The sequence below is a fragment of the Ctenopharyngodon idella genome, chromosome 10, assembly GCF_019924925.1.
Source record: "Ctenopharyngodon idella isolate HZGC_01 chromosome 10, HZGC01, whole genome shotgun sequence".
In the NCBI taxonomy this organism is placed as follows: Eukaryota; Metazoa; Chordata; class Actinopteri; order Cypriniformes; family Xenocyprididae; genus Ctenopharyngodon; species Ctenopharyngodon idella.
The window spans coordinates 22,992,371-23,019,724 of NC_067229.1; the positions used below are offsets into that span (position 1 = coordinate 22,992,371).

Sequence of the window (27,354 nt, forward strand, 5' to 3'; positions counted from 1 at the left end):
AAGTCCTAATTAAACCCTCACAAAAGCTTTGTGGGACCTCAGAGGAGGCGTGACTCACGTTTGCTGAGGATAAATATTGGTTACCCAGAGGGAGTGTCTTGAGAATTACTGTGGTGTTCGCCTGCATGGTGATCGCTCTTATGTGTGTTTTTTACCATCATTTTAGAACAGTATTTAGATTGCATTTTAAATGAAGTTACAGAGGAGTCTTTATGTTTGTGGTGCATGCTGGCACTATGACATACAGTAATAGAAGTCTAAACACAGACACTTCTGGACGTCATTTATTAGCTATGGTTAACTCCTCACCAGCACTTTTCCAAAACAAGGTTTGGTTTGGAGTTGACGTACGCTTGAGGCTGTGGTTATGGTGTGTTTGCTTCTTGTGGTGTGATTCATTCTTGCCCACTTCACCCCACGCTGGAAGGAGTTCTGACCTCAAGCTTCAAATGCCACTTAAGGCCCACAGCAAATTTATATTAGAAATTTACATTTAACAGTAATTAACTGATAGGGGTCTGGTGATCTTGTGTTAAACAGTTAAAACCACTGTGGCTGAGAGAGCTCAATGCGTTGCAGCTGAAGAAAACACATTGCAAATACACACAAATTAAGAAAACATTTTCATCAGTTTGACAGCACATGTGCTGCAAATACTCACAATGCAACCAAATACAGAAATGCACTGCAAATGGCAAAGACCACAACAAAAATGTTTCTAGGGGACCCCAACAAGTGACAAACCTGGCTGGGACATGCATAATGTTTAATGTCTACTCGTCAGTGGTGTTGTCGATGACCTGAAATGTGAGTCAAGTCAAGTCATCTTCATTTATAAAGCGCTTTTTACAATACAGATTGTTTCAAAGCAGCTTGACAGTGATAATAGGAAAATTAATGGCCAGAGATTGTTTTGGGTTTACAGCAGCTCTAGGAAAAAGTTATTATCGAGCTAAAGTTTTTGATTGAATCACTTCCCTTGTAAAAATCATTAATTATTAATTTAGGGGCCGCTTAAATTATACCTTTTATCTAAAAACAGAAGACTTTTAATATGTTCTTGCCGTTCATTTATGTGTTTAGTCTATAGGTATGCAGATTTGAATGTATATGTGCTCAGACGCTTAGTCTTTCTTTACAAAGTGCCATCGCCAAATTACTTGTCTGGCCCACATAATACAGAATTATTAGTCATTTCCAAGGATCCATGCAAACTGGAATCATTTTGAAAACATTTTATCTATACATAGGGAAAGGAAAGGGAAGGAGGCCTTCACAGAGGATAGTTTAGTTGACGCTTCAGGGCTGTATCTAGGCGCAGATCCTTCATCTCAACTGGATACGGCCTGGATCTGGCAGAATACGGTAAACCTCGGGATAAACAGAGAGAGACTAATATTAGCATAGATGCCATTCTTCTTATGATGTAGCGAGTACATCAGGTGTTTTGAGAAGTGTTCCCATTTCCGGCTGACCTAATTTATGCAGCCTAACAATTTACATGATTTGAATTATAGAAGTAGATAATGTGTTATGTGTATGCCAGGTATAAGAGATGTGTTATATGTATGCTAGGTTAAAGAGATGTGTTATGTGTATGCCAGGTTAAAGAGATGTGTTTTTAGTCTAGATTTAAACTGACAGAGTGTGTCTGCTTCCCGAACAATGCTAGGAAGACTGTTCCAAAGCAGTCAGTTTTGATATTCTAGGTATTATCAACTGTTTTTTTGTTTATTTTAACATCCCGATCATATGTCCATTGTGAGTATTTTCAGTGCGTTTCTGTATTTGGTTGCGTAGTGAGTATTTGCAGCACATGTGTTGTCAAACTGATGAAGATGTTTTCTTAATTTACTGGGGTTTTTTTCTATTTGCATGTGTTTTCTCCTGCTGCAGCTTGTTGAGCTCTCTCGGCCACCATACAAAACATCTCAGGTTACAAATATAACCATGGTTCCCTAAGAAGGGGAACAAGACACTGTGTCTGAGGACACTAATGGGGAATGCCTCTGGCATGCCAATGTCTGAAGCACATGTCAAAACATGACAATGAGATTGGCCGGCGACAGCCCATGACGTCACCACCGGTGTGACCAGAGTATAAATAAGGCGCCTGTAGTACACGTCATCCACTTAAAGCCTGGAACATGGCAACAGGATGCAGTATCTCATTCCCCTTCTCAGGGAACCATGGTTACATTCATAACCCGCGTCCTAGGACGCTAATGGGAAACAAATGCCCACTCCGCAATGCTGAAGGATTGAGAGTGCCATGACATAAGTCAATGACATCAATGGAATTAACCGGAGTCAAGTTCCCTGTCCTAGCAGTACACACCAGCGGTCGTCACAGACTCTATCCCCTATGGCCAGAAACCCTGGCTACAAGAGCAGCTTAGCGCAGGGCCTGGTATAAATACCTTTGGAGACCTCAGCAGAAAGACCATCTAAAGCCTAGCTACATTCTATGCTAAAGACTGCTTACCAAGGAGGCTAAGATGAGCCTCACAAGGAAGGGAGAAGGCAGATGTTATTCGGCCTCTGCATAATGAGAACGCTGGAAGCGTTTACACTGGATGACTTCCCTCAAATCCTGCTTTTTCTTCCTTGCATCAGGCCTCATCTGCGATCTACTCCTCGGAAGAGGGAGGACCGCAAATGGCGATGCTCACCCTCTGGCCCTGTCTTTGTTCCCCAGACCAAGACAAGCCAAGCCCCCTAGAGGCTTGGGCCGTGGGCCTGGACTGGCAAGGTATAGGTCTTAAAGGCCGCATACTGTGCCCTTGCCTCTCTGAACTTCCCGACCGCTGTCTCAACAGATGTGCAAAAAAGTTCAAATGGCAACACCGGTGCATCGAGGAGAAAGTTTCTCTCTTTATCCCCAATGTCAGCCAGGTTCACAGAGAAATGCCTCTCCATGGCCACCATTGCCACCATTGGCTGATCACAGCAGTAGTTTATTTTGTGGCACAGAGGGCAAGATCTGTACTGCGGCGCAGTTCTGCTACTGCCTCAGGGGTGAGCCCCTGATCCTGGTTCAGGTCTTTCAGCAGATCGGCCTGGCAGGGCCGGTTCTAGACATTTGGAGGCCCTAGGCAAAATTTATATTGGAGGCCCCCGCTCCACACCCATCCTAATAAAAAGCACTTAAAACAAATATTATTCCTTAACTTTTTATTTAACATCTGTTATTAAAATTTGTATTTTTATATACACATTTTTATATAATTTTTTTTATTTTTATATGTGCATATTAATCAAACTTTAACTAAGGTAACCTCTTACATGTGTTTTTTTATTGGTAGTAATTTGTTCAGTAATTTATTTACAGTAGACTAAGAGGCCGTTCACATGTCGCATCTAAAAACGCATGGAAAACGCCGGCCGCGCCTCATCCTTTCTCATCCTTTCCAAAGCATTCGGGAGCTTGTGCTCCTGTAGTGTCTGCCATTGCTAAGCCATCATGAGCCACGTTCTCCATGTAGATGAAGAAGTTTCAGCAAAGGATAAATGGATTTCTAGCCCTTGCACTAGCTCTACTACTAGATATATTTCACGAGTTCACATATACATATAATTGGATAGAGTAAAATAATGCGTATTTGGCGTGCTGTCCGGGGGGATGGCTCCGAGCTCTGAATTTTGGCCCAAACCCAGAGTACTCCCCCGGATGTGGTAATGAGAGATAGAACTAGAAGTGATTAGATGGGGTGGTGGAGGGATGCTGATAAACTGTCAACGAACAGAGGTAAGTCTGCAGTATATATACCTCTTGTTGTTGTGCTAATTAGTCTAATTATCTGCACCTGCTCCTCCCGAATTTTGTTAATAAAACATCATTTATGGAGATGAGAAAACTCACCCTGTACAGCTATGATCAGCTGTTCATCCATCTCGGCTGAGCTTTCAATGTTATTATGGAAAGGCTAAAGCTGATCGGTTGGTTCTTGTCACATAACCTGCTTGCAGCATTCTGAAAATTTTTCATCTCCCTGCACCTGGAAAAAACGAGTGAGTCACACCGCATGCGCGTCACAACCGCGTCGCTTCTATTATAAGTGCACTTGCTGCGTATCTACATTTGAAATAACGAACGACAAGGCGTGAACGGCCCCTAACACACCCACCCACTGTTTGGGATAATGAACTGTTTTGCCTACTCTATAGGCCTACAGTAAAATGAAAGAAAAGGAAAACCACTTCAGTAAATGAACATCATGCCTTAATCATTTTTTGGACAGGATTTCCCCTCCTATTGAACCAATATTGGCTATATCTTCATATGTATTGCAGTGTAATACCTCAAATATGCACTATATATCCTACACAAATCAACTGCTAGTGAAAGTGAAAGAGACAAACTACTAGGCGGAAATAGACTTAATTACTTCATAATATTGTATGCTTATTTTTCAATAAATATAACAACAATATTTATGTTTTGAAAACAAATTGTGTCATCTGTCTAACAGTCTGGACGCATCGACGGCGCTTGTTCTCTTTTAAACTCATAATAAATCAGCAAATGATCTATCCAGAAATGACGGCGATTGACAGAACATGTTTATTTTTTAGAATACTTTACAATCAATCCAAAAGAGATGATGACAACTCACATGCCTACATTACAAACTGCACTTCTTTGCGTGCTTGTTTAGCCTTTCGCCTGGTAAACCTGCAACACCACCATAGTGTACAGCGCAGCCCCGGCCTGACCCGTTGCTGCCTACTGCCATTCAAACGTGATGTCTTGCGCAGCAGTTTGGTCAGCAGAGTGGGAGCCTTCAATGACGATGCCTCTCGCAGCGAGAGATAGCTAATCAGCGTCTCTGGTGGTGTCAACTCATATCCATGCTCAAGCATCCCCTCCACTCTAGCATAATTATCATGATGAAATGGATGATTACAAGCCGAATATGACTTCCTCCATGATCTTTCCACCTCAGCATGCAGATCGGGAAGAAACGGAAGGCTCATGAGTGTTGGGCGATTATGGCTGGAACGATATCGACCGTCTAACCAGCTAATTTCTCGCGCCGCCATGGCAGACCTAATCTGTCTGTGGCATGAGACATAACCTCCAGCAACTGGTCAGACACAGGGCAGGCAGGCTGCGAGGATTCAGAAACAACATCATCCTCAACAGCCACATCCTGCTTTTCTTGGCTTGAAGCCAGATCGGACGCCCTCGTCAGCTACCGAAGAATGAGAAATAGCCATACCTCTCTCAAATTCCTTGGCTAGCTCCATCTGAGAACCCCACAATCTCAGACTCCTCTTCGCCTCAGCTGAAGCAGGTCCTGATCCACGGGGTACAGATGATTGTATAGGTGAACACACTTCCTGAAAGATTTAGCTACCATACTGCCTTTGACACGTCACAACAAACAAACAGCTCCTGAAGACAAGAAAGAGGATGACGTGTACTATAGGCACCCTATTTATACTCTGGTCGCACCGGTAGTGACGTCATGGGCAGTCGCTGGCCAATGGCATTGTCGTGTTTTGACGTGCTTCAGACACCGGCATTCCCCATTAGCGTCCTAGGATGCAGTGTAAGTTCCCATTCGAAAGGGAACTGTCTTAGGAATATGCCGAATAGTTTACTCATCAGAAAGTGATGCCAAAATTTTAACTAATGCTACTCAATATAGGCATTCATTGACCAATGAGAATTTAAAAGCAACCTGTTCAATTTGTCACATTTATCTTGTAGACTTTTATGGTATAAGACTATTTTGAAGTTTATTTTATTGAATCTGTCTTTATATTTCTCCTGGTTGTATCTGTTCCTTTGTTTTTTTTATTTTTGTGTATAGTTTAGTTCTCGTTTTCCAGTGTATTTCTAGCCCTGGGTCATTTGTCTGATCTTGATTTACCTTACTCATTAATCTGTCATGTTTTGCAATTCTTTGGGATTACATGTGTTTTAGTGATGAGAGAAATTAAGCTTTTTACCTACTGTAATCTCTGATCAGTTTTCTACATTTGTAGACATTTTGATTGGCACATTTGTATAATGTAGAGTTGTATAATAGTCTCTTATTGGCCTGATTAACCAAGCTCTCCATAAAACAAACAAAACAATGGTATTAGATGATTTGTTAATTGTTTTAATAGATGACACTTTCAATAAAACATTTCCAGTTGGTTGCAAAAGGTGTTTCATTAATGTTTGAGCTGAGTTTTTGTTGCATTTTCACCATTCTGACCAGGAGGCGTCACCAGAGTTTGAGAGCTTTGATACAGTGATTCATTTTGCGAAGCAATTGGTTCAACTGATTCAAAGTTTAAAAAAAAAAGATATAGACGCTAGTTCATGGTTTCATACATATTACAGTAAACAAGTCTTTTTTTACATCACAACTGTTTTGAAATGTTTCACTAGGGGCGGCCATTTAGCAGTTTGATACGCACTTCGAACCACTGGTTTGAAACAAAAGATTTGCAAAGATTTCGAAGTTCACAAAGCAGTGTTTTGAAAGCACCTGTCACTATCTTCTTCTGAGATTGTCTTCTTGCTTTAAAGGGGTCATATAATGCCACTTTTACAAGATTTAAAATAAGCCTCTGATGTCCCCAGAGTGTGTATGTGATGTTTTAACTCAAAATACCCCACAGATAATTTTTTATAGCATGTTAAATTTGTCAATTTTTGAGGGTGAGCAAAAACGCTCAATTTTTGTGTGTGTCCCTTTAAATGCAAATGAGCTGCTGCTCCCAAGAAGAGGGCGGAGTTTCAAGAGCTCATGTTTGCAGCTCCGATTACCTCACACAGACTCACTGAAAATGTCAGAAACTGTTCAGCCTTTTATGTTCAAACCGGAGTCGGACAATGATGGAGAGACTTAAGAAGAAGTGACAACATGTAGAGTGCAACAGGACGTTTCTGAATGGTTAGTTGATGAGTTTATGTAGCTGATGTGGAGTTAACTATCTTGAAGTCATTGATTAGCATATTCTGTCATGATAATCTATAAATTGCTTGTGTGGGAGCTGTTGTAAGATGCCTACAGAGTCAGAGAATATATGCTGCATGAAGATAGAACAGGTATAGTTCAGTTTAATTACGGTTATAACCAACCTGGTCTCATGGAAATACGTACTTGTGGGAACATTTTTGCAAGTTGCAAAATATGTACCAATACGTACATATCACTGCAGCTTCCAACAGAACAGAACACTAGAGGCAGTAAAACGTCTCAGGTTACGTATGTAACCATGGTTCCCTGAGAACAGGGAACGAGACACTGCGTTTGACACGCTATGGGGAACGTCACCACGTGAACCGGTGTCTGAAAGCAATTATCAAATCTCACCAATCCTATTGGCCGGCGACAGCCTATGACGTCATAATAGATGCGACCCGGAAGTATAAAAGGAGCACCTAGAGAAGCAGTCAGTATCTTATCGTCTGAAAGGACTGCACAGCAGGCAACCCCGATGTATGGCAGGTAATGCAGTGTCTCGTTCCCTGTTCTCAGGGAACCATGGTTACATAAAAAATGGCTAGACAAACGTCAGGACTAGCAGTTTCAACTGAAATGCCAGAACCACTCCCCCTACAGGTCATACATAGGCTGTCAGTGACAGCATTCCCTATGGCCAACCGTCCAAGCTATAAGCCTCAAAGAGGCCTTCCAAAGAAGGCCTACCAAGGCCACTCAAAGGCTTCTGGGACCAAACTTCTTTTCGAAGAAAAGAGGGCACCTCTAAGGGAATGTAGCCAGGGGGCCCGAAGGAACCCTAGCCAGTCACTTGTCAGGGGAACATAGTTAACCCTGATTGCCACCAGGGAGGCTGACCTGGTCTAATTAAAGTAACCTAGTTTTGGCCAACAACCTGTCTGTTCACAGAGTCTCAAATCATTTTCTTCAGAGAAGATATCCAGTAAGAGGGACTGCAAAGAGGCAGTAACCAACTCAGACCAGATCGTAGAGACGGGCATCCTGGAGAGCAGGACTCAGCTTAGCGCATTTTACCCTTACCAGTGAGGGGAGTAAAACTCTGCTCAATCCTAGGATCTACTCAGCGCTTGATTATTTGCACTGAGGAGGCTGTGCACTCTAAAGGGACCCAATCAAGGGGAGTACAACCAGCCTAGGGGCTGATCTTCAACAGGGAGGCCTCAGAGAGGCCTTCAACCACTGACCAGACTTAGGGAGCTAAGTACTATGCAGAACAACCCTCTAAATGAGGGGAGTACTGGGCTCAACCTAACAGATAAACCATACTGTAGGCACAAAATCATGGAGGCTCCCAAAAAGCAACATGAAGTAATTCTACACAATGTAGAATATATCACAGCAGCCTTGCAAAGGCCATACATGTGAAAACTACATGCTTAATCTGCTAAAAGACACCCAGATGTGGGGGATTCACTTACAGGGCGTCCTGTGAAGGCCACATACCTAAAGCAGCTCAATTGCTGATAAAGCAAGAGTCCACAAACATGGGAACTCGTTCTGACTGAAAACGAGTTTATCTAGCAGCTAAGACTGTAGAGTGCCCACATAACAGTCTACCTCAACACGTTCCAACAAGCAGTGTACTCAGTAAGAACACTTTTGACTCTTTAAGCAAGAGGAGTACAAACTTACGCCATCATGCCCTGAAGGAGGCCCAATAGGGCCTGCGACTCTAGAAAACACGGGCGTCAGCTCGTGGCAGTGTCTAAACTCTAAGGGAGCCAAACCGAGAACCAAACTATCCAGTTAGGTTAACTAGTTTAACTCAACCTGAGCTTAATTTTATCCACAAATTCCAACAGGCAATGTACTCCGTAAAACACTTTTTACTCTTTAAGCAAGAGGAGTACAAACTTAAGCCATCATGCCCTGAGGGAGGTCCGACCAGGACCTATGACTTAAGAAGGCACAGGCGTCAGCCAGTGGCAGTGTCTAAGCTCTAAGAGAGCCAAATCTAAGAACCAAACTGTCCAGTGAGGTTAACTCAACCTGAGCTTAATATATCCACACATTTCAACAGGCAATGTACTCAGTAAAGCACCTTTTACTTTTTAAGCAAGAGGAGTACAAACTTAAGCCAACATGCCCTGAGGGAGGTCCGACCAGGACCTGCGACTTCAGAAGACACAGGCGTCAGCCAGTGGCAGTGTCTAAGTTCTAAGGGAGCCAAATCTGAGAACTAACTATGAGGTTACCTAGCTTAACTCAACCTGTGCTTAATTGACCTACACATTCCAACAGGCAATGTACTGGGTAAAAACACCTTTCACCCTTACAGCAAGGGGAGTACAAAGAAAATTATGCTGCCATGCTCTGCAGGAGGCCAAAGACCGGCCTACTACTTCAAATGATCACGGACATAAACCTGTGGCAGTGCTAGTTCTAAGTGAGCAAAACTCTGACTAAACATCTACCAACAAAATTTGTGATACAATAAGCTATTGTGCTCAAAGCTTTCTACTCCAAACAACACAAGCAACATCTTGTGGCAGTGTTCAAACTCTAAAAGGAGCTACATAAGGACCAAGCTGAATAGCTTGTTCACTAAACAAAACTCAACCTGAGCTATTCATTCCAACAGGCAATATACTCAGTACAAACTTAGTCACCATGCTCTGAAGGAGGCCAGAAAAAGGCCTCCTACTACAGAAAATCAGGTGCTAACCTGTGGTAGCAATAGAGTTATTGAGCTCACATTGTGTAGGGCAAAATAGAACTAGAGCATTAACAACCCTGAGAAACAGGGGAATGCTTCACTTTTCATTCATACTAGTCTGAAACAAATTTCACCAAAGACAGTAACATCTGTACTGAACCCTAGGGAACAGGAGCTAAAAGAAAGCTAACACTGTTTCACTCAAGGGGTTCAGGGGAAAAGACTTAAAGAAAGTATAGAATGAAAAGCTCTAGGGAAGTGGGGCCACAGCAACACTAACAGTTTCTTATTCACATAGTGATAAGGGGCCTACCACCTGAGACAACGGCACCAGGGAGACTTAGCAATAGTCTGCTACCTTAGCTGCTATCTATCTTGCACCTACACCAAAGGGGTAATGGGCCTTGGCCTGACAACTCTGATAAGAGGAGGCCAGAACTAGGAAAACTACACTCACCTGACAGGGGTAGTAATAAAGGGGTGAAATGCTTCAGTATATCACCTAAACCCTAGTTCTAGCCTAGGCCAGCTATAGCTGTGGGCCTATAGGGCCACAAAAATCTCATCATGGGTCCAGCCCTTGGCCTGATTGTAAGAAGCGCCTGGGTATAAATTTACCATTACTCAGGAGACGGAAGAAGAAAAGAGAGGGTAGATGTAACTACCCTCATGGAGAGGAAATCAATCACTGACGCTGCTGGCGTCCGTAATTGATTACCTCCCTCAAATCCTTCTTCTTCCTAGAGTCCTGCAGTTCAGAGGGCAAAAGCCTTTCTCCCCGATGTCGGCCATGTTCAACCACAGATGCCTCTCCGTGGCCACCATTGCTGCCATCGATCTTCCAACCGAGGCAGCAGTCTGTTTAGTGGTCCGGAGAGCAAGATCTGTAGTGCGGCTCAGCTCTTCCACTGCCTCAGGGGACAGACCCTGCCCCTGATCCAGATCCTTCAGCAGATCAGCCTGGTAAGCCTGTAACACTGCCATAGTGTGTAATGCAGCACCACCCTGACCCGCTGCCGCGTATGCCCTGCCGTTCAAGCGAGAAGTCATCTTAAGGGGCTTCGAAGGCAGGACCGGAGCTTTCAATGTCGGTGCCCGCCCTGTGACGAGATAGTTTGCAAATGTCTTGTCAATAGGGGGCATTGACACATACCCATGCTGGCTCATTCCCTCAACATCAGCGAAATTAGCTCGCTGATGTCGGTGAATACGAGCCAAGTACGGGTTCTTCCATGCCTTTTCAATCTCAACATGTAGATCGGGAAGGAATGGAAGGCTCATGGGGGCTGCTGGATTATGGTCTGAAAGGAACCACTCGTCGAGCCGTCTGCGTGCGGTCCCTTTCTTAACCCCTTTCTTATCAGGTGTCAAAAACCTGGGACACAGATCCACACACTTCCTGAAACATTTGTTAGACATAATGTCTTACCAGATTTGAAGAATCGCAGTCAAACAAAGCAGTCCCTGAAGACGAAAAAGGTACTGACTGCTTCTCTAGGTGCTCCTTTTATACTTCCGGGTCACGTCTATTATGACGTCATAGGCTGTCGCTGGCCAATAGGATTGGTGAGATTTGATAATTGCTTTCAGACACCAGTTCACGTGGTGACGTTCCCCATAGCGTGTTAAACGCAGTGTTGAGTTCCCTTTCGAAAGGGAACAGCAAGCACTTTAAATCATTTTCATACACAGCTATGATTACAGAGTCAGATTATGGATTAATAAGGACTTGTTTTCACATCTCCTTGCACAATATTATGTTATGATCTCAAAATGCTTTTACCAAAGTGTACGATTGGCCTCTCCCCTTTGTTGCGTGTTCTCGTGGGTAGGGTTTATGTAAATTTTAGGGTTAGTGATGTCACTAACCTGGGAAGAAGCTCGTTGTAGTCCTTAAAAAAGCAATTTCTTTAAAAGAAAATACATCCCTTTGCTTTGAACTTTGAACGTCCTAACTTTGCAAATCTTTTTTATGCTCAAACAGCAATATTATACACTAACTAAAGTAAAAAAAAAAGTGAAATCATAATCAACCACCCCTTTATTAAATATTTACATTGCAATTCAACCCTCAACTCTTTGCCTGTGCTACGTGACACAATTGTGCTTTTAGAAACCTATTTGCTGTATTTCAATGTCCAGGCCTGGATTAACACAGTGTAGTGCCCTAGGGTGACCACATTTGAAGTGCCCCCCCATACAATTCATATGCTAGTGCAACATAAACATGTCATACTAAATGTCTTTATTTCCATCACAAAAGGCATGTATGAGGACTACATGCAAAACCATATATTAAAAAAAAAAAACACAAATAAGCAAGCCCAAGAAACACAGCAACCATATTAAAGGTCCTCTATGTAAGTTTTTGACTGTACTAAAGCATAAAAATACCATATATGTTTGCAGATATTTAATAAACATGCTCAGTTCACATATTCGTTTCTCTGAAAACCATTGCTACAGCCAGTTATTTTACTTTGAAATTTGCGTTCCGTGTCGGAATTTCTGTTTTTGTTTCAGTCTGTGCAAGACTGCACTTTGCCAATTTACCCAATAGTATTTCGCCACCCCGGGTTGCCAGTTGGCTGACAACACATGCAGCGAATTGGAGCCATGGAAGCCAGCGAACAGACTGGGTCAGAGATCGCAGATTCTACCTGATTCTACCCGACCTAAAAAGCCTCAGCATCCATCTAAAAATCTCTATGAACGGGAGCATATTAAAACGCGATATCATCATAAATCAATAAATCAACTAATTATCTTACAGTGTGTAAGTCTCCTCGCCTTCCAGTGTCAATTGAGCTCGTTCCTGTTGCGTGTCTTCAAACTGGCAACCCGCGTGAGCGTCAAGTCTGAGGAGGAGGGGGCGGGGCAAACAATATTTTAAATTTGGACTGCAGTACCCATTTCAACCACTAGCTGTCATTCTTACATAGAGCACCTTTAACAGCTGAATTCAGCACCACAAATGCGCACAGCAGCAAAACACACACACTGAACTTTACAAGCATCTAAGCAACCATCTAAAAGAGAAAACCGTTCCACAAATTTTAAATCGACAACAGCGTCACATATTTGCCCAGAAATAATGGTACATAAGCCTTACCTTTAGCAGAAAATCTTTCTTCTAGACTTTGTGCAAGCAAAATCATTAATTAAAGCTTCACGTGCTATCGGAATTATCATAAATACGAGCTTCACAAACATTGCACACAAACATTTACATATATGTGTAAACATTTGAAGCTTATTGTATGTTTCATACACAGTGAAAATTGCCTGCATTTGACCGAAATTACAGAATAGTCAGCCACCGGACTACCTAGATAGCACTGTGAATGTTTATATGGTTGTCAGTGCATGGGACACTACATAGGCCTATAATTTTGGTTTTAATAAGATTTTCCCAATAAATAGGCAAGAATAAACCTGGTGTCCTCCATGCAGTGGCATGCACAGACCTCCGCGAGGGCAGGGACTAAATCGCGTTCCGGGGGAGGAGAAATGGGAACGCGGGGTACCGCGATGCGAGGGCAAAGGGCACTTTCACTTTCTCGATCAAATGGGCGGGGGCTCAAGCCCCTCCACCCCCGCTGTGCACACCACTGCCTCCATGAGTCATTCCGACAACAAAGCACTTGAATGCAACAATCGTGTAATCACGATTTCTTAAGTGGGAATTATGAAATTTCCGATAGCACGTAAAGGCAGCATATTCTGGTGAACAATTTATCGAAAAAACTTGATATTGCATATTAAAGGTGGCTATATGTCGTGATCTTTTCTTTTTTTTTTAATTACATTTCGCACAACCGCTAAACTGATGCTGCTTATCCATGGGAGGGGGTAAATACACTGTGACCTGACCCAATCCCAATTCTTTATATGCATATATTTTATATTCTCTCTGTATATATTGTATCATTAAATGTTCATTTTGTATCCGTATCTTTCCAGCTAAATAATATATATACAAAACATGAAATTTTTTTAAAATGTCTAGTCATTCCCTTAATCACTTGGTGCCCCCCTATTGGCTGGTGCCCCAGGGCACTCACCCAATCCCGTCTATAGATAATCCGGCCCTGTCAATGTCAAACTGACCACTTCCAGTCTTCCCATACCCTCAAAACACATCTTATACATCCCTGTCTGTCAGAGCTTTCTCTAGTGTGGGATATGAAAATATAATTCCCACTTTATTTTATACTATTCATACTTGGTGCTCTGAGACAGTTGAAAAAAATATATTGTCATTGCAATCATTTGCATATGTTTCTTGGTCTCTTTCAGAATGACCATGTGTTGGGTTGGTGTGAGAACCACAGGAGATGTTCACAGGTAAGATGTTTTCATATTAATGAGCTTGACATTATTCATTAAGCTTACAGCTTCTCATACTGCCTCAGTGCTGCTAAATAAAACTCTGTTCAAATGTAATTTCCTTTTAGTATGTGGAAATGGCCAAAGGTCAATGCCTTTATACAAACCACATGCCCTGTACGTACACTAAACCTTACTCATGTCTAATGGCAACTGGAAACCCAATGTAAACAGCACTGAAAGCCGCTGTTATATACTTTTTTTTTTTATTACAGCTCTTTCCTTCCACCAGATTACTGTCATTTTGTGATGCAGTACATTATTAAATAAATAGATAGATTTAGATTTTAATATTTAATGTTCCTTATACTTCCTTACACTTACATATCGTTTTGAGGTTGGTCATGTTTGCATATTGTTCCAAAGGGGAAAAAAAATGTTTTCGTAATTTTCATCAAAATGTAATAGTTTGCTCCACCTCTGTAATATCTTATCAGCTGATGTCACCTATTCAACTTAATTTTTAATTCCTTCCTCCCCCTCCGACCATCTGTCATATAGTGATCACTTATGACCATCCCATCAGTTCCAGGATAAAATCAGTCACATTACAGAAGTAAAATGTATTGTGAACATGTTTAAAGACCAAGTTAGTTTTTTTCTAGTTGGTTTGCCCCTTAGGAAATAATTATTTAAGGTTATGATGGGGGTAATAAGCATTTACAACACACCTTTCTTTCCACCTAGAGTACATTTGCTAGGATTTATCAAAAAAGTTCCCTGGATTTGGACATACACAGACTTGACTCATTGGAAAATCATGCCTCTACCAACATTTTTGCAAAACACCAAAAACATAAACACTATTGGCAGTAAAAGACCAACTTTTCATCCTTTTGTCATATTGTCAAATACAGATTATCAATTAATAAAGACTTATTTTTTGTGGTTTTCTTGCGTATTACTATATGAGCTTAAAACACTTTTAACATAGTTGATGAATTGTAAACTAATACATTTTGTCATTTGCATCACATAAGCAGCTCCATATGTGTGGCTTTTCTGACATAGTAAACTTGCCCGATGGCTCACCTGGTACAGCACTGCACTTATAAATGTGAAGCACTCGATACGAGTCCCATTAAACACGAGTCACGATTAGAGATCAAAGACTTGTAGAAGCAAGATAAAATGGCACAGTTGTTTCAGCAAATGTGTTTTTATGTCGTGTTTGCTTTTGTTAACACTGTCGGGTATGTTTAGGGTTTAGTGTAGATGGTACATTATTTTGAAACGTGATAGAGCACCACTCACTGGATATTTCATTTCCGAACTGCTTAATACGTATAACAACCAATGTAATAAACCGCTGCCAGATTCATGTTCATGAATGCGCTTATAGTGGCACTCATTGAAATTTTCACTTAGAAAATGTCATGAAACATGGAAGAATGTGCAATATCGTGTTGCAAAATTGTTGATGCGCTTGGTTTGGGAATATTAGTTATGTTAACATTGACTCAGACTCATTGACTTGACTCTAACTTATAGCCTTTTTAACCTTTTAAAATTATTTTACATCGCAAGATTTTAAATGGGTTTCACTCAAACAATGCCAGTGGTGTTTGCTTTTAGCTCTCAAACGCAGGGTTAGATCAGAGGAACTGAGTCTCAAGCAGACCATGAAGACTACCAGAGACTGAGTTTTTTTAGAATAGTGATATGCGACCGTAATTGCCCTCTGATAAGCCAGTAAACATGGTTAGCTCATTAATGGTAATTGCCTAAACCCAGACATCTCTGCCTGCCGTCCACTGATCACCAACCACTGCTCACCCTGAGGGCCTGAGCTTTAAAATCCCTGAATGAAAAAGAGCAAAAACATTCCTCTTGAAAGCTGTATTTCTCACACCAAGCGTTTAAGCCGTCCTAATTGCTTTCAGATGGAAGTAATCCACCGTCAGCCTTTCCAATAACAGGTAAAGTAAATGTTGTGTTTCTTATGAAAATAAGCTGTTTCACATCCTCCTGGACTGAGCTGTGTCTCTAAAGTGCACATGAAATTAGCTCCTGTTTATTTGTTTGAAGCAGGCCAGAAAGACACTGTTTTGTTTTTTGTTTTTTTTCTTGTAATGTCTTGATTGGTTGTGAAGGACTTTGTACATCTTAATTTTTTGTTTGTATATTTTAAGAGCATGATCAGTTGATCTGTTAAACTGAATGTCCCATACACACATACACACACACTACTGTTACACTTAAAATACACTTTTATAAACTAAAAAGTGGACCAATTTAGTCCCAAGAAGTATTGAAATAGAACACTTACAAGTATACATTGTACATACTAGAACATTCATTTTTAGTATACTTACTACATGAAGTATACTTGGCAAGTATACTTAAAGGGATAGTTCACCCAAAAATGAAAATTATCCCATGATTTACTTACCCTCAAGACATTCTAGCTGTATATGACTATCTTCTTTCAGACAAACACAATCGGAGATATACTTTATAAAGTATAAAGTACGCATTCAACGTACGTCCAAAGAATTAACTTCCATAACGTAGTACACAGTGACATGATGTTCTACACTACGCCATGACGTACTACACTATGTCCTACGCTATAACGGGTGGTACTACATGTCATAGAACGTCTTGGCATTGCGTAATACGTAGCGGAAGTTAACGGTTTTTGGATGTACGTCAAATGCGTATGGCACCGGAAGCTCGTTATTTTACTTTATAAATAAGGATATTTGTCTTACACAAACCCATCAATTTGCTTCAGAAGGCCTTTATTAACCCCCTGGAGTCGTATGGATTTTTTTTTTTTTTTTAATGGATAAAATGCTTCTTTTTTTTTTTTTTGGCTTCAAAATGTGACCATCCATTCAACAATTATTATAAACCTTGGAGGACTAAGAATATTTTTAAATATATCTCATGTAACGACTGACACAAATCAGACACAATTATTTGTTATAGGTAACCAATAATTGTTTAAAGCACTCTGGGGCCTGTCCCCCATCCCCCGAGAAGTACTCAGTTACAAGTTTTATTGCGCTAAAGAATGTGGTTGCCACATGAAAGAGCAGAGAAGAGACACAGAAACGTGCATCTTTCCTGCATTTTCCCCACAGAACACAGACTTTCCTGCATTAGTTTATAGACAGACCGTTCTATAAATGAACATGCACATCCCTAGGAAATGGTATCCGTTATTGCTGTTGTTGTATTGCACTCATTGTATTCGCATGTTTTATGATACATTTAAGGTAACTTCAATTATGCCATGTTTAGTGTCTATGGGTTCGTATCGAGAAGATTTAAATGCTTGTGTATGCGGTATGTCCATACCTGTGCAACACATCAGTATTACAAGAATCTTTAATAGTTCTTCTTCAAAACTCTTGCTGTAAATCAACTCAGTAAATCTTGCTCGATCATAAAAGCCCTGACAGGAGGCATGTTATCGCCCGGAAATACAACATCTTCATTGGTCCGGTCAACAACTAAGAGATGTGACTTTGACCAGAGGTTAAAAGCCAGTGAACAATGCCACTCCCTCTCTTTCCTTGCTTCCTGGACGACTGAAGAGACCCCCTTCTTGCTGCAGGCCTGTAGGCCTAGGCCTGCAGGCCTCGGTCTACAACCCAGCCATGTGCTCATCTATAAGTTTTCATAGTACTTCATCTAACGCAGAAGATACTGGCAACAACTTCAGACCGAACCATCAAGATTACAACCCAGCCGGCAGATCCGATGCTCCTCAGCCTAAAGGCATCTTGCAAGTATCGTACATTTGAACACTAAACAGCGATTTAGCATTGATTTGTAAAACTTACCTTTGTCAGCAAAGGTGTTTTATTACTGAGGAAACTGATGATTCTTTTCCAGATTGTCTATGACTTTTTCCTATAGCTCTATCAACAGTATCACTTCCGGTTCAACTCTCATTATCATATCATTGCTCATTCTTACCAATGTATGTGTGTGTGTGACCTTCGTGTATGTTATGTGTCTGTTAGTTTAGTTATGTGTTTGTGAGTTAGTTAATAAAGATTGTGCACAATACATGTTTGGTTCTGACTCCGTCTGCTAATAAATTGCCTCTTAAGTGATTTAGATCCTGACTACATGCTCTGAGTAGTACTGTACAATACGAATGTTGTTTTTCCATAACCTGGAAATGAACATTTCTTAGAATTAATAAACAATCAACACTGAGTGTTCACTGGACGAACAGGTTAATTGATTGTAATATTAATGTAGCTACATCCAGTTAATCTGATTAACTGTTTTACATATTCATAATTAATCATGATTAATAATCATAATGAGTTATGAATAATTATTAATATTTCCCCTTTGAGTTAATTCGCTACACTCAGATTGTGTTTGTCTGAAAGAAGATAGTCATATACACCTAGGATGGCTTGAGGGTGAGTAATGAAAAAAAGAAGTGTGAAATCTGCACACTGAAAGTAACTGCTCCAACAGATTTATTATTCAATGCACATTTCGACCAACAGGTCTTCATCACGCACAATACCCATGTGGAATACAATCAACTCTTTAAAGACAACAGGTGATCACCTTAATCAAACTGACTCAAGAAACAAGTGACAAATAATTGAATTATAATATGCAAAAAAAATAAATAAATAAAAAAATTATATAAAATAATATACAAAAAATAAAATGAATATTGTATTTTTGAGGGTGAGTAAATCATGGGCTAATTTTCATTTTCGGGTGAACTATCCCTTTAAGGCAAGACACTGCAAGCTTTTGGGCTATTTTGCTCCCATAATATTTCTTTTTTCAGACTAGTAGAAAGAAAACATCCAAAACATCCAAAATAGACTCAAGTGTTTATTTTATTACACTTTATCTATTTGCGTCTGTATATTTCAATTGCAATACAAATGTTTAAAGGCCATTTTCTAAAAATGAGTTTTTTTCCCCTATCTATATTTTTAAGGAACTTACTGAGGGGTTTGTTCATATATCATTCACCTGATTTATATAATATTTTGTTCCTAAAACATGGTGATTTTTTTTCTTGACAGTATTTTCTGATTTATGGAGTAATAAAAAGAGAAATTCAAAATCCCCTCTGTAAAAACCTTTAAATCTAATTTGTCAGCAAATTGAAACAAGAATTTTGAACCTGGCTTTATCCAATGTTCCGATTTATGTTCTGGAAATGTATGAATATGTGTGCATTTTTAATTAGAAAATGCCTCATTTACATATTTAAATATAACATTTCAGAAAAATTGTAAAAAAAAAAAAAAAAAAAAAAACAAACAAACAAAAAAAACATATTATGATACTGTAATTAATTAACTAGGGAAGTATGGTGATATCTGTTAGTTAAATTTTTTTATCCTATTCACCTTTACTTAATAAAATGAACTTGAAGTAAACTTTTCTGTTTGAAAGGGATATCCTAAAATGCACAAGCTACAGCAGAACAGCAGCTGAAATGAGCTGAGGCCAGTGTTAGAAGCTTGATCAGGGCGTTACTCAGCACTTGTCCAGTCTTATCCATCAGGCCTGATCCTGGGTGAACGGCAAAGCTGTCAGATGTTTCACTGTGGCATTGCTGTTGTGCGAAGCAACATGCGCATTTTACTACGCCTCTGGAACAGGATTAACCCCACTGAAGCCACTCTCTCTCTCTTCTCTGAAGTGAAGTTAGAAGCAGATGGAAGAAGCAGAATGGCTCACCCTACTGCCCTGCTGGGCTTGACCCTGGATGGGCTCAGGCAGAAGCTTTGGAACCTGATCAGCAGGTGAGCCAAATGCCTGGAGGGTCATCGGGGCAGCACATGAGGGTCACTCTGTGTGTGGCCAGCCCTCCTCTCTAGCTGAGCATGGTGTTCAGTCCCTGAGCCTTGTGCCATGAGGGCAGTGACGGCCACTGTTGATTCAGCAGGTTCCTGCTTCAAGGGTTGTATTGTTTGGGATTTTGGGAGTTCGTTACATTTAACAGTTCCTGGAAGTTTTACAGAAGAACTTATTCCAGCATTGTTTGGCAACTGGTGATATTGGAAATTTAAAATGAATCTCATTATGTATGTGAAAGCCAGTAATATTTTATTTTGTTTCTTGTGGTGATAAATCAGCCTAGTAGCACCTAGTCTTTTCACAATGCCCAAGCCTCAAAATACTAGTGCCACAGCATTCTTGTAAGGCAGTGGTTCTCAATCCCGTTCCTCACGCCATGGTAGAGCTTGTTATTGCAGCTTGTAAGTTGGAAATGTTCTGAGAGCTCCTACTTGTACCACGTGACCGCTGTTCTACCTGACCTCTACAAATTAATTTAGGCGTTGATAATGTTGCCATTAAAATGCAAAATTCCCAGTCCAAGGATGTGAACAGCTCCGAATAGAACGTCATATGTTGTCATTTGAGACTACAGTAATTACGACATGGCATGAACACAACAAATGATTCAGCAGCAGGCACCATCTTCTGGCAAAAGGCGGGAATTCATTTGGCATGACCCTTATAGTGCATTATGGTTATTCTCTAGCCATAGAGTGTACATTGGTTGTACACTCATTATTGCGGTGCATTGTGGGATTGAATAAGTGCACTCGATAATGTCCACTATGGTTTCGGGCACCACTACAAATGGCTGTCCCCACTAATAGTCTCCTATTTAAGGGTATAGGGGGGCAATTTCAGACACAGCCATACAAAATATTCACATTGAGAACTACTGTTGTAAGAGTTGCCAAATCTGCATCTCAAAACAGCCTGTTTGCCAATCAAAACTAGCAAAAAAATAGTCCAATTACCAATCGAAATTGCCCAAAAACTAACCCAAATACCACAACTCAAAATATGCCACTCCCATACCTAAAGCACGTATTTTACAATCACTGTTATGGATAAACACAGTTTCAACTTTGGAAATGACTGTATAGTATCATAAACCCAGTCTGTTATCATAAACAAAAATTATCTTTACCTTAAGAAATGGTGAATAAAATCCTTAAGTGGGGGTGGTAATCCTTTATTTTTAAACTAACTAATAATTACAGTTTACAAGCTAAAATAAACATTTCAAGACAGAGTCCTGCACGCGGGTGACCCGCCAAATTTAATGTAACGGGTGGAATAATATTTACGTGTCGGGTGCGGGTGCGGGTGCGGGTCAGACGCACGGTAGGCACGGGTGGACTGTGGGTCCAATAGCCAAGACTATTCCAACTCAATTCGGTGCATTTGACAGCTGCTTTCAAATGGTCCAGTGCTTATTTGTGTTCACGCTCTGTCTGAAGACCGTTAAAGGCTTACAGCACGATTTGCAGCGCTGAGCATTGTAGCCAATCGCGCGGCATCTGATTGAAAGCTATAGTGATTTATATTAAAGGGAGCGTGCTTTGCTTGCTTTGTGTATTTAATATAGGCTATTCACAATTTGAATAAAAGTTTTAATATATTTTTCGCGCTGCTACAAAGAGGACCAGAGGACAGGTAAACAATGCTCAGTTTCTGAAGAGACAACCGCGTTTAAATGCCGAGTGAATCTGATAAAATATATAGGCCAACTAAAACATTCTTTGTTTTATTATTTTTGCTTGTGTTATTTAACGCAATGTTTAATTAAATGCAGCGACACAGAATGCCTAATGTTGGTTTTATTACTTGTGTTAGGCTACATGAAAAAATGATTTTCGTCTACCTCATGTAGGAGATTTAATGCGGGTGCGGGTCGGGTTGCGGTTTTTATGTCAAACGGGTCGGGTCGGATGCGGGCTAAAATTATTGTTTTCGTCGGATATCGGGTCGGGTGTGCTGTTAATAACTGCGGGTGCGGGTTTATCAAACAGGACCCGTGCAGGACTCTGTTTCAAGATATTCCTAATAAGTTAATTTACTAGCAATGATCCTGGGGTCGGATTCACAAAAAACTTAAGAAAGAAGTTAAGAAATTTCATAAGAATGTTCCTAAATGCAATTCTTGAAAAATACTTAGGAACTTCTCAAATATTTTCTTAAGAAAATTTGTTTCTTTAAAAGATGAAAAGCACTTCAAATGCTGTCTGTTTTAGCTGCCTGCAGATTACTGTAATTATAATAATATGCAAACACTGGCTTGACGGAAGTTTAACACTCTGCGTCACATTTTTTAATTGTTTGTGTGTCTGTGTGTGTGTGTGAGTGTGTGTGTGTGTGTGTGTGTGTGTGTGTGTGTGTGTGAGAGAGAGAGAGAGAGAAAGAGAGAGAGAGAGAGAGAGAGAGAGAGAGAGAGCACTCCTAAAGTGAACACGGCTTGTGTATGAGTGCTGCCAAAAATTATGTCTTAAGTATAAAATTTGAAACGAGCTCCGTATTTGACTCTGTATTTTGTAGAGTTACTGAATTTCTAATTCAGCAAAAAGTAATGTCACGCATTACCATGACCAATCATTGTTTACATTATCAATCATTGGTGTCACTTCGGAGTACTGGTGCACAATACTGGTAATATGTTTTAGGCCTATATATGTAACCTTTAAAATAGAGTTTGTCTGACAAAATGGAAGTTGGATTTTTACAGTGAATGTACTCCAGATATGTAGCTGGTATTGCACTGCAAGATGTGATTAAGGTATTATAACAGCTCTACTGTCTGTGATTTTTTTTTCAGAAGCTTAAATGCATCAATTTTGTAACATTTAACCCCAGTTCAAGCTGCTCCACGGTTAAAGTGCTCTACACATTCTCATATGAAAGCATCAAATATCACAAAAGCATGAAATCAACTGTGGTTTTCACCTAAAGCAATACATTTAGTTTCAAAACCACAGAGAGTCTCAAAGCCAACATTACAGTTCCTAAAGTAAACCATGGTTGGTTAGCATTTACATATCTGAAATATGCTCTGTTACCTTTAACGGCACGTAAAATAGTTTATGATGACGGATTCATTTGAACCATATGAGAGAAAGCTGCTGTGTGTAGACAACTCCTCCTCGCTGCTGAGAGTTTCTGCAGGCTGATGAACTCCGTGGCCTTGTGTCGTAGTTTCTCCACCCTTAGCAACATGTTTGCTGTAAGCGTGTTGCGTGTGGCCCGCAGACACCTGAACTGCAATGGCAAGTCAATGGATTGCAGACATTCGGAACACCCAGGTTGTTCCCATAATGCACAAGTGCAGATTGTGTGCTGATTTTAACTTCAGCAAGCAACGGCTGTTTTCCAGTTCATTCGCTGCCCCGTGTGACACCTTAATGACCGGCCAGTCCTGTATTCGTCAAGGAGGCTGACGTTTCACTGTGAAGGCGTTCGCACTTTTACTAGAGCACTCTCAGGATTTAAAAACACTCTTAGTCTGAATAAAAGATGTTTCTGCACATATGGTTTTTGTCATAGTGAGGTTGGAGCCCATGAGAATGTACATGTCAGGACACTAAATCAGAACATGCAGCCTTCCTCTTGAATCATGCTCAGGCAAAATGAGAATGTTGAAAGGTCAAGAAGGGACCTCTGGACAGCGTCTTTTAAAATCAAGTCCAAGATGATTTGTGTTTCGTAAGGGGGTGGTATGGACGTTTTTCATCAACTTCCATATGGATAAGCCATTTGAGTTATTCATGTCACTGAGAAATGAATGGACTTCCACTCTTTCTTGTGCTACACTAGCTCTCCTAATGTTTCAGTTTTTCACGTCCGGCATTTGAAGGTTCATCGGAGGTGATACCGGGAACACAGTCTACCGTTCCATTTTCCTTTGGCCCCTTGCAGCGAGCACAGCTTTCTCCCATTTGTTGCCATCTTGTTCTGCACGGCTTTCAAAAGGTCTTGGAGGGTTCTGTGCTGGTTCTCAGAAAGATTTTCTGAATTTGTTCCACCACGTCAAACACCCCTTTAAAGCTCCTCTTGTTTATGATGACATCCATACAAAATAATCGGTAACACTTTATTTCGATGGTCCACTTTAGACATTCTACTAACTATAAGTAATTTTGCAACTACATGTCAACTAACTCTTAGTAGACTATCTGCTTAATATCTGCTAACACTTTATTTTGATGCTCCTCAACAGACATTCTACTAGCTATAAGTAACATGTCAACTTATTCTACTAACCCGAACCCTAACCTCTACTAACAGTCTACTACAATCTACTAATACTCTAAGAGTTAGTTGACAAAGTAGTTGCAATGTTACTTATAGTTAGTAGAATGTCTAAAGTGGACCATTGAAAAACAAATAATTATCTGATCAGAAAAGCATTTATTCAGTATCACTTTACAATAACATTCCATTTGTTAACATTAGTAGACTATAGTAGTTAACATGAACTATCAATGAAAAATACTTCTAAAGCATTTATGGTAACACTTTACAATAAGGTCTCATAATAACATTATAACATTATATTATAACATGATAACATAAGTTAATGTATTAACTAACATGAACTAACAATGAGCAATACATTTGCTACAGCATTTATTAATCTTTGTTAATGTTAGTTAATAAAAATCCAGTTGTTTATTGTTTATGCATTGACTAATGTTAACAAATGCAACTTTTGATTTTAATAATGTATTAGTAAATGTTGAAATCAACATCAACTAAGATTAATAAATGCTGTAGAAGTATTCTTAGTTCATGTTAATTACAGTGGTGTTACTAATTAATGTTAACTATGAAACCTTACTGAAAAGTTTTACCGCATTGATTAATCTTAGCCAATGTTAATTTCAACATTCACCAATACATTATTCAAATGAAATGTTGAATCTGTTAATATTATATAGTGAATCTCATCTAAAATGAACTAACAATGAATAGTTGTATTTTTATTAACTAGCAGTAACAAAAATTAATAGATGACATAACAAATGTATTGCTCATTGTAATGGAAGCTAATGCATTAACTAATGGGACCTTACTGTAAAGTGTGATTTGGTTGGTAGTTTGTGCATGATCGTTATGAAGTCACATGGTTGGCAACAGTCAAGTAAGATGGCTGTAACGCTCAAGAGTAAGTACTTGGCAAAAATAGTTCCTTGACTTTGGTTTTGGCACTCTTTATCATCCAATTATTTGACTGAATTATCGTTTGTGCAGAACATTTGAGCTCAATCTTAATTTTACAATGACCTCAGAAGTGCCTCAGGGTGCCTGTGTTCTGTTTTCTAATGCAGTTATTTTTGAACGTTCAGCATCATGTTTCTTATTGACTTATTTCAGTTTCTTGGCCCCATGTGGTCTCATTCATTTCCATCACACCTCATGACTGTTTATCTCAATATTTAAGTCAATAAACCATCCAAAACACCTTTATTAGCTGTCACTTACATCTCATTCATTTCTTATTTACTTTTACATTAACATTTATAACCCTCAGGCTGTAGTCAAATCAAATCAGTCCTCACTTGGTGTTCAGTAACTTTGGTTAGACTTTGTTTTCAGAAGTTCTGTTTGTCCAAAAATAAGCACAGATTGTTTCACGCAACTCAGAAAACGCCTCAGTTACGTATGTAACCTTAGTTCCCTGAATAGGGAACGAGACGCTGCATCGGAAACGCTGTGGGAACGCCTCTGCGTGATTGCGTCGTGAAGCACGTATGAAATCAGTCCAACAAAGTGACGGAACATCATAGGCGGGTGACGTCACTGACCAGGAAACTATAAAGCCTACCCGAAAACACATTCATTCAGCTTCTGAAAAGACTGAAGCAAGTCGCTTATGGGCATGCCGGGAGTATGGCAGGGCGACGCAGCGTTTCGTTCCCTTTTCAGGGAACTAAGGTTACATACATAACCGAGACGTTTCCTTTCAAGGGAACTTGAGCGTCGGAAACGCTGTGGGAATGCTAATACCCACGTCGCAATATGAGCAAGTGACCGTCCGTGTGAAATCGGAGTGCACACTAAGACGAGAGCACCTGCGCCCCTGGAGTGGAGCCGAGGTCAAGTTCATAAAACCTCACAAACGTATGCAGCGAGGACCAGCCTGCCGCATCACAAACTTCCTGGAGAGAAACTCCTGACAATAGCGCTTTAGGTGATGGCTGACCAGCCGACTCATAAGCAAGTGAGATGGCCTCGACCACCCACTTGCTCATCCTATGCTTAGATGCAGGGTAACCTTTCCTAGGTGACCCGAAACAAATGAACAGCTGTTCTGATTTTCTCCACAGGGCAGCTTTGTGGACATAAGCATCCACAGGGCAGAGCAGATTCAGTTTCTCCTGGTCTGACTTTCAGAAGGGAAGAGGACAGAAGGCCTGCAGTACAATAGGTCTTACAACATTAGTAGGACCTTTGGAATATAACCCGGTCTAGGGTGAAGGAAGGCCTTAATCATACCAGGTGCGAATTCCAGTCACGAGGGAGATACCGTGAGGGCTTGAATGTCTCCAATCCTCTTGAGAGACAAAATTGCAAACAGAAAGATGGCCTTTATGGTGAGAAACTTCTCAGGAACTTCTTCAATAGGCTCGAAGGGAGCTATAGACAGGCCTTGCAAAACAATGGCCAAATCCCCGGACGGCACCCTTGTGCGAACTGCAGGTCTAAGTCTCAGAGTGCCACGGAGGAAACGTGTGATAAGAGGGTGTCTCCCCAAAGATACACCACTCAGAGGAGCATGGTAAGCAGCTAAGTCCGCAATGTACACCTTTATTGTGGAGGGGGATAGCCCTGCGGAAAACCTTTCCTGCAAGAAGTCCAGCACTGCAGACACCGGGCGGTTAACTGGGTCCAACTGGTGGTTTCCGCACCATGAAGTGAATAATCTCCACTTCAGTTTCCTCGTGGAGGGAGCTCTGGAGTGGAGGATGGTCTCAACAACCTCAGTTGAGAGACCTGAACCTATGAGCTGGGCCCCCTTAGAGGCCAAGCCCACAGTTTCCACAACTCTGGGTGAGGGTGAAGGATCGACCCGTTCGCCTGAGAGAGAAGGTCCGTCCTGATCGGAATCTCCATCGGAGAGCTGTCTAGAAGGGACATTATGAGGATTTGATGTGCCAGTTTGTATAATGGGCGCGACCTCAGTCCCCCCTGATGGTTTATATACGAGGCCACCGATGTGTTGTCATAACGAACAAGTACATGATAGTCTCTGAGGTCTGGGAGGAAGTGTTTCAGAGCCTGAAACACTGCCAACATCTCCAGGCGATTTATGTGCCAAGTGAGATAGTCCTGCCACAGATCCCGAGCAGAGCGACCACTCATGATCGCCCCCCAGCCCGTGAGGGATGCATCTGTTGTTAGCGTGACACGACAACCCAGAACTCCTAACAAAGGTCCCTGGGACAGAAACCAAGGTTTTTTCCATATGACTAGTCAAGTCAAGTCAAGTCACCTTTATTTATATAGCGCTTTTTACAATGTAGATTGTGTCAAAGCAGCTTTACATTGATAACTGGTACA

The 27,354-nt window shown here is 40.7% G+C and overlaps 1 protein-coding gene across 3 annotated transcripts in view; it reads left to right on the forward strand.

The window, feature by feature from the left end:
* The window catches only part of anos1b (anosmin 1b), a 111,704-nt gene that overhangs the window by 15,728 nt on the left and 68,622 nt on the right, over positions 1 to 27,354 (forward strand). For all 3 annotated transcript variants that reach the window (XM_051908830.1, XM_051908828.1, XM_051908829.1), the window contains one exon: positions 13,924 to 13,971. In XM_051908830.1, coding sequence (XP_051764790.1) covers positions 13,924 to 13,971 — 48 coding nt within the window. The remainder of the gene's footprint in view (positions 1 to 13,923; positions 13,972 to 27,354) is intronic.